The 8504-nt window shown below is 41.8% G+C and overlaps 1 protein-coding gene across 1 annotated transcript; it reads right to left on the reverse strand.

The window, feature by feature from the left end:
* Positions 1-1143: 1143 nt before the first annotated feature.
* On the reverse strand, positions 1144-5790 carry C7H10orf71 (chromosome 7 C10orf71 homolog). The gene has a single exon (XM_054382278.1). The coding sequence runs from the start codon at positions 5788-5790 to the stop codon at positions 1144-1146; it is 4647 nt and encodes a 1548-aa protein (XP_054238253.1).
* Positions 5791-8504: the final 2714 nt, after the last annotated feature.

The raw sequence follows: 8504 nt of genomic DNA on the forward strand, positions 1-8504 counted from the left end.
CAATACAGTCAATTTTCCATATTTCCACCAAGGTTGTCTCATTATCTATGATGATAAAAAAAAAAAAAGCTTATGCAAGGATGAGTGATACTTTGATACAGATCTTTCAAAGACAAGTGATAATCCAAACCACTTTTTCTGGAAATTCATACTTTAGATATTTTCTCTCTTTTAATTTTTTTTTCTTTTAATCACAGAGTTCACAAGACCAAAATTGGGTATGTTTTTTAGGTTTTAAAAGTTAATGCTGTATTTCAGTGGGAGCCTGAAAACAAAACAGAACAAAAAGCATTTCAATTATAATAAGCAAATATTTTCTTATTTTAACAAAAAAATAAATACTGTTGGATTTCACCCAACTTTGCTCCTTACCAAAATATTTCAGGCTAAGGATCAAGGTAAGTTGAAGTTTTAAGCTGCATTATAAACAACCTCTGACTCTAGGGGAAAACTTATTTGGAGAGTATCAAGAAATAGAAAGAATCCAGCTGCATGTTAGTGGACACTGCAGAAATATATGAGAAGTTTAGAGCAGCCGCAACTGCATTTTACTTGTGTAAAGGTTTTTTGACACGGCTGTTGTATTGTGCACCCAGTATACAATCTTCTTATCAATAACATCAATGTGTGCAAAAAATGAATCTTGGGTTTACGGCATATTTGTAGCCATATGCTTTCTACCTGTCAATATAGTTCAAAGGCAGTGAACGAGGAAAGTTCAGTAGATGTGGCATCTATCCTCGTTCCCATAGGACTGACAAGATGGTCTCAGAGGTTTTACTTTTTGTGATGTATCATGCAACACATCTGGGCAAAAGAGTTCTTGCTTTGGCAGTGCCAGCCACCATAATGGTAAAGCAGCAGTAGCAGCAAGCAGTGGCTTCATAGTGTCACATTTATTTTTTCAGATGGTGTTGCCCCTTCATCTCACTGATAATTTGGTGCTTACTCGAATTTGCTCTTCTTTGGCGATCATCACCTTTCATCTTTCAACATGGTTTCATTTTTCTTCCCATCCAAACCACAACGAGATTCAGACATAAAGTGTTGTACAAACGTCAAATCTGCATTTGTTTTTGTGTGCACCTGTCTGTCCCAATAGTTCTTTAAAACTGTAGTTGGCATATTTTGTTACTTCAGTTTTCAAGATACTCCTTCAGCAACAAAATCATCTAAATCAGTGAGAGTCACTATACCAGTATTTGGGATTGGGCTCGTGTCCTTTCCTAAGTGAACCTGAGTTTCTTCAGTGTCTTGCCTGCAGGAGTAAGAGGCTGGTTCAATATAGGGCTGAGCATCCACAGCTTCAGTGTATCTGTAGTCCTGATGACCATCTTCAGGTAGTTTAGCTAGTTCTCCTGGTACAGCTGGCACTAACCAGGCAGGTTCAGAGGGCTGAGAAGGTGACTTCAGCACTGCTACAGATGAAGCTGGTAAAGGCATTACTCTAGGGTAGGAGGCATAGGGAGAATTCACAATTTCTGTAGAGGGTGGCTGGTATATGTTCCCTTCTGAGGAAGGGACTGAAACTTGAACATATTTGCCAGTTTCTGGATCATAAAATGTTTTTAAATTAACTTCAGCTGGTAAATCAACTACATAGTATTGGCCAGAGTCAGGGTCTTGGAGGACTTTACGCTGGGTTGAAGAGCTGGGTGAAGGGCTTACTGCTGATACACCACTGGGTCTTCCTGCACTAATTTCTGTGGGAGTAAAAGTGGAGTGAGGGGCAGGATGGAGGGGAGAATATCCCAAGGGTGGATGAGATGCTAGTGTCTGTCCAGAATGAGAAGACTTTCTGTCTACAGCACCTGTGTGCTCAGCCTGATGTTTTTTCTGCTGCTCTTGCATTTTCTTTCTCCTGCTTGCCAGCTTTTTGGCTCGCCGCAGAGCCTTTTCTGTTTTTGGTGGCACAGCAGGAGGCTTTCCTGCTGCTCTCTCCTCAAGTCCCCTGGGCTCCAGTCTCTCAGCTTCCCCTGCAGAATCAGAAAGCATATTCCTCTGCGTTGAATCGAGCATCTCTTCTGCAGACGTGCCAGCTTGGTTTTTTAGTGCCATATTCAGCAAGGCAGGGTTTATAGCATCCTCTGTCTCTCTAAGGCCAGAAATTATTGGTTTGTCTGATGACAAACTGGCAGCAAGAGAGAGCATCGTGCTGCCTGACCTGGGGCTTGTAACAACAGAGCATGCAAGAGTGTCTAGCAAAATTGGTTCTCCTTCTGTATGCAGGATGTCCTCTAAAGCTTCATGGGATACTGGAGAACACCTGTGGTTCTCTGATACGGAGGCAGTCACAGGGGAAATTGTCTCCCTAGTAATTATTTTCTTTGCACAAGAGCCACCCCTGCGATTAGATAAATGATGATTGTTGAAGTAATTTGTCTTTTTTTCTGTAGGATAGCTGGGGTTATTTTGTGATTGGTCATTTTCCAGACCTAAATTTGGCTGTGTTAAGCTATGTCTTGCCTTCCTAGTCTGGAGCTTCTCTTTCCTTCTGCAAACATTTTCCTCGTTCATTTTCCCAACTTTATTTAACAAAGCACAAGCCTCTTCATCCTCTTCCATCAGCTTTCCTGATGAAAAACTCTCTGTATCTTCTAAAATACTGGGATCCAGTGTCGCTGAAGTAGATCCAGGCTCACTGGCCTCTTTCCCTCTGTCAGCTGCGCCATCCTTCACATCCTGCTGCCCTCTGTACCTTGACACCAACCAGCCTACCTCTTGGGCTCGCAACATATTTTGGTGCTGCTTGTTGCGCTCTGCTGGGGGCATAAATCTACTTTCCATTTCCTTATAACTGCTGCTCACTGTATCATCCAGGGAAAAGGACCTAAACAGGGGCAGCTTGACAGCCCTTATGACCTGAGGTGACCTGAATGTGTTATCTTTAATCAAAAACAGACTGGGTTTTGTTGAGCTTGAAGATGGTGGTGGTTGTTGTGGTTCCTCAGACCTAAGCATAGACATGTCCCTTATGGTGTCAGAAGCAGAATCCATGCTCTTGACTTCTTCCCTTTTCTCTCTTACTTTCTCTGTCAGCAAGTTCCTCTGTTCACTTCCAGCATCTTTTCCCCCTCTCTTCTCTGCTGCACCAGTACCAGAACCAATACAAGCATAATATTGTGGTTCATCTTCCTCAACATCTTTCCCTCTCTCTTTGTGGCTTTTCTTATTATCTGTACCCATTTCACTCTTAGTCCTCTGGTTTTCTTGAAGGCAGGCCTTCTGCATTAGGGGCACTGGTGGAGACAGCTCCTCCTGAAGTGGCTGCTCTACTGTGGAGACAAAAGATTGCTCCGAAGAACTAGTGCTTCTTTTGCCTTGTGCTTCATGGCCAGGTACCACCATACTGGTTTGGGTGCCACTGTAAGGTACATCCTCTGCTGGCGAGAGTTGGCTTGGGAGTGTTTTGAAGGCAAAAATATCATTCTGAACAGCAGCCTGTCTCTCATTTTCCTCACCCTGGACACTGGCACTTTGCATGGGCTGCCCAGCTGTTGTATCTGTATTGTCCCTATTGAATGGTTTCAGTGATGGATACTGCTGATGCTTTCTTAAATCAGGTTCATTTGATTCATGTCTGAACAAGGGGAAGTTTTCATTATCCCCTGTATTTTTAACCAGATCTTGATAGTTTGAATTATCTTGGTGCAAGTTTTCTCCAGTCTGGTAAAGTAAAAGGTCTTCTGTTGTCTGGGGTGAACTCAAAGTCAGGTAATTGTCTGTAAAGTGTCCAGTTAAATCAGTTCTATTGTCCTTCTCATGAACACTGCCAGACAACATGGAGGCTATGTCACTCAATTCATCTTTCTCTACAATATTTTTGTTACTCATTTCCTGTAAAGTCAAGAGTGAGGTATTAATTTCTGTGCTCTTTTTTATACTTTCCCTAGTTCTGTTTTTCTCCTCCAAGGCCCTTAAGAGGGGAGAAGGAGTATAAATGCTTTTAACACGTTTACGCACATCCTTCAAGTTAAATAACAGACTCGATGCTTTCGATTTGTAACTATCCCGAGACCTGTAATCACCAACCATGCTTCCACTGTGGTCTCTCAGTGCCATGCTCTCAGCAGGAGGAGGTGTTAATGGTATCAGCTCACTTTCTACAGTGTCCATCTCCTGCTTTGGTGGTATGATGGGTGTTAGCAGTTCAGTGATGTTGAAAGAGGGACTGACTGATCCAGGGGTATTTACCTGTTTAGCTAGAGGAGTCACATCCAGACCAGGTTCAGCACCAGTCACCTTTTCAGACAATGCCCATGTCTCATCACTGGCTGTGAATGTCTCCTTTGAAGTCTGTCTCCTCTCTGCTCCCCCTTTTGTAGCCCTCTGTCTCCTCCAGGGAGGACAGGTATTACCCAGTTGAGGACTGAGGGCCTCCTCTTTGGCTGAGGTGGCCAGGGTTCTTTGTGCAGGAGGGCTGGGTGCCTGGGACATAGATGAGGGTGAAACTATCCTGTAGGAGACAGACTGAGGTGACATGGATTCCTGAGACAAGGCAGGGGGGGAAAGTTGGACTGGCATTGGGAGTGGTGGCACAGGAGGGGCTTCAGGTGTAGGGGGTGTTGGGGAATGGCTCTGATGGGTAGTGGATGGAAAAGAAAGTGCATGCGGGACAGGAGGTGGTTGAGGAGGACCCTGGTGCACATGGGTCCTTGGAGGTGGTGTGGGAGGAAGAGCAGCAGGAAATTCAGTTTCTGAAGCAAGGGGTTCCTGAGGTACACATACAGCTGGGAGAGGAATGCTGAAAGCAGCTTCTGGTGGAGTTGGCTTCACTTGAAAATCTTTCTTCTGCTTTTTAGCAATGGTAGTCTTCACAGATGACAACTTATGATCCTGTGTTTGGGATCCTTTAATAAAGGGTGCTTCTTCCAGGTATGTAAGTTCTTCCTTTTCCATTTTTATGTCAACAAATTCCTCTTTTTCAGTCAGTTTTTTGTGATGAACATTCCATGCTTCAAAAGCACTGTTTTCACTGTGAAGAAAATTACCTTTTTTTGCTGGCTCATTAACTTTAACACTTCTGTTTTTTACAGCCTTTTTAGATGAACAGGAAAAATTTGACTTGGCTACTTTTGACATCTCAATCAGCACAGGATAATAACTATCAGAGTCACAATAACTCAGGTCTATTTTATTAGGTCTTTTCTGTGGCTCATGTTTGCCACTGAGACAGTGGCTGTCTTGACTAGCCTCAGAAAATTCAGAAAGTTCCTTGTGGTTGCTTAAAATGTCCATGTCATCCAAGCAATTCCCATGATTTGGTTTACATTTTTGAAAGCTGTTCTTACTGGGCTGCTTAATGGCTATCACAGAACCTCCGGAGCCTTGGTCTGCAGTCTTATCAAACGTTTTAATCAGTGAGGACACTTTTGAAACATGTTTATTGTTCCTTGGACCAGAGACTGGCAAATTCAGATTTTTCTTTTCCATGGAAAAGGTGTTATTCTTAGCAATCCTATTCTCCTCTGGAGCACACTTGGGTAACTGCTGGAATGTGGAAGCCGATATTGTATGTTCATTGTTTCTTGCTGTTAGCTTGTTACAGATGTTGCTTTTCTTGATGGCGTAGCTCAATGTTCCTGGGTGAAATTTAGCAGAGAACTGGAGGGCAAAGTCAGGTGAAATGGCAAGATCTGGTTCGTTGTAGGAGTCTTCAAGTTCTGCCACGCACAAACTTTTGAAAGCACGGTCTGTGAGGCTGCTTACCTCTCTATCTGTGTCATCCAGCAGACTCCCAATACTTGAGGAGTCACTGTGTCCTTCTGTATGTTTCTTATTTCCCTGCATTGTTCATGGGAATCACGAACAAATTATCCAAAGGATTAATTTCAGTGTCAAATAGGCAGATGAGTGTGTGGGGTGGTTCCAGCTACTTGCAATTCACAAACACCAAATGGTTCCTCCAGAAAATGGTGCTGCACATTGATTCATCTTACAGAATAGCTGAAGGAAGCCTTCTTCTCTGCAAAGCCAAAAATTCTAAATTACTTTTTCTTTTCTATATTAAAACAATCAGAGAGCATTTCACAGATATATGAGTCACTGAATAATTTCCTTCAACATATATTCTAAACCAGATGCTAGCAACACAATAAATAACATGAAAAGTAGTTTTGTTTTGGCCAGTTCAAGTAGCTAGCAGCTAACTGGTAGATAGTATAGTTTCTGGAAAGTGCCATTAAAAATGTGGGCTTACCTCAGATTATTTGCTTAGTTTCTAAAACAAGGATATAAGAGTCAAATTCCAACCATAAACACTTCCAAGTGCTGTGCACATATTTAGCTAAGAAAGTTAGCCTTTTTTTAGTAATAATCAGGGAGAAAATTTACTTTAAAAAAGAGTGTCATTGAGTACATCATTGCACACTGAGTTCAAGCTGAAAAAAAATTGATAAAATTTATATGGCAAGACATCATAATTACAATTTAAACTATTTTGTTTAAAAAAAAATGTTATTATAGGAGACTTGTGTTTTCAGTTAGCTGATGACTGCAGAAAATGAAGTCTATAGAGATGGCAGGCTGGAGCTTTCCTGTGACAACTACCCTGAGCAGAACCCTTGCTGGAGAAAGTAGAATGACACCACAGGTAAAGAGGTTTTGCTGTGCTTTTGTATGTCCAAGCAAATATTGCTGGAATAAAATCCTTTAGCCACCCATATCCAGACACGATTGTGTTGGCACATTGAAGTTGAGGAGGCTGCTAATATCATCTTAGCCAGCAGAAGGCAGGAGTGTCTAGGGGACTCCAGCAGACCCACTAAAAGGGGGGAACATCTGGTTTCAGTTCCAGAACTGCTAAGAGCAAAAGGTAACCCATTCAACACTATTATAAAATATCACAACCTTCCATGAACCCCTGATTATGGTGCCCAGTTAGGGTCCACAGCATTGTGGCTTTTGTTTATCTACACATCAGTCTGAAGACAGAATGGGAGAATCTCTGGATGGAACAAATAAACATGAAATAGACTCTTAAGCCATACTTGAAATCTGTATACTAAAATTCTTTTAAGTTTACTCTGTAAACTGTTTTGATACCTGTTGTCACATTCAAGGGTTTGAGCAGGGTATTGAATAAACTGCATCAAGACTCAGATTAATATCATATTACAGAGCTAACTCAAAACCCACTCCTTAAAAAAAGTCTGATCCTCATCTTCATTTCCTAGGACAATTGTGATGAGCTGAAACTGCAATTCACATCTACCACCGCTTCTATCTGTCTCCATCTCAAACTTGGATCCACTGAAGAGCTGAGTAACGAAATTCAGATTTCAGCCCCTCTAGCTGTCCAAATCCATGATTCCACTTTGGCCAAAGAAACTCTTGGAAAAGGGCACATTTTTCCCTATGACAAGTCAATGCTGGTCTGAGGAACTGGGCTTAATCAGGAGAATTACTCAGGCTCAGTCATTTCTTCAAATGAAAACATTCCTCACCTTCCTTTACTATTTAAAAAAACCCTCAGCCAACCTATTTTTAGACTCAAAGTATCATAGTGAATCTTGATTCTATCCTTCCAGCCATACAATTCCAATGACTTATGCAGAACTACAATAGATTTACACCAGGAATAAAATGAGCTTTAATAGAGCTCCTCCATTTTACTTTCTATAAACATTTTTCAAAATTGAGGTTCACCCTCTCCACTGCACATACGTTTCTGTGTATAATGCAGCAAGAAAAAAAAAGAAGACAAATGAAAAGCCATCCTGCCTGTGGTTTTGGTTCTTAACTGTTATATTTGTTGAAAGTACGGATACATACCTGCCAGGTAATTTTGCTTCTCATCTTTAGAACTCTCTCATGCTTGTATTTGGCTTCATTTCTGACCATCTTTAGTGAGGAGGTAGAAATAGTCCAGTGATATAGATTCGACAGAAGTAGCATCCCAGGATGTTTCCAACCTTGAGCATTTTTTACCTTAAACGAATTCTGCAATTTGAGAACAAATATATTTGTTTGCATGATCTGAAGATTGTCTCATGCTGTAGTCATTAATATTTTTTTTTGTTCATTTACACTTAAAAAATCATTTTAGGAATGTTTTACAGGATTTCTTACCGAAAGAGTCAGGTATCCATCCCTGAGTGACAATAACCAGAAACCTTGAGAGTTCGGTAGCTTGTGGAGTGCAGTCAGGCACCTAGCAAACAACTATCACAACCTCCAGCATTGCCTGGAAGCTCCAGCAGGGACTAACAGTTGAGTGAGCAATGGTTTCCTGGCAGTCTGCCCATTGCAAAGGGTGGGTGACATCTCCAGGCTAAAAAAGAGGGGTTGCGCCAGATGACTTCATCCCTTCTGCTGTATGTATATGTCCCTGCTGCGCCACCCTTTCAGATGGACTGCAGAGAAAAATGTGTCTCCACTCAACCTGCATATGACTTCCTACTGTCAGTCTTGTAGACTGGGAACTAATGCAGCTGAGGTTAGAAAGTCCATTCTTTTCACCGTCCCTGTTGTAAAGGAGAGGAAAGGTGGGCAACTGGGATGGC

This window comes from Indicator indicator, chromosome 7, assembly GCF_027791375.1.
Source record: "Indicator indicator isolate 239-I01 chromosome 7, UM_Iind_1.1, whole genome shotgun sequence".
NCBI lineage: Eukaryota > Metazoa > Chordata > Aves > Piciformes > Indicatoridae > Indicator > Indicator indicator.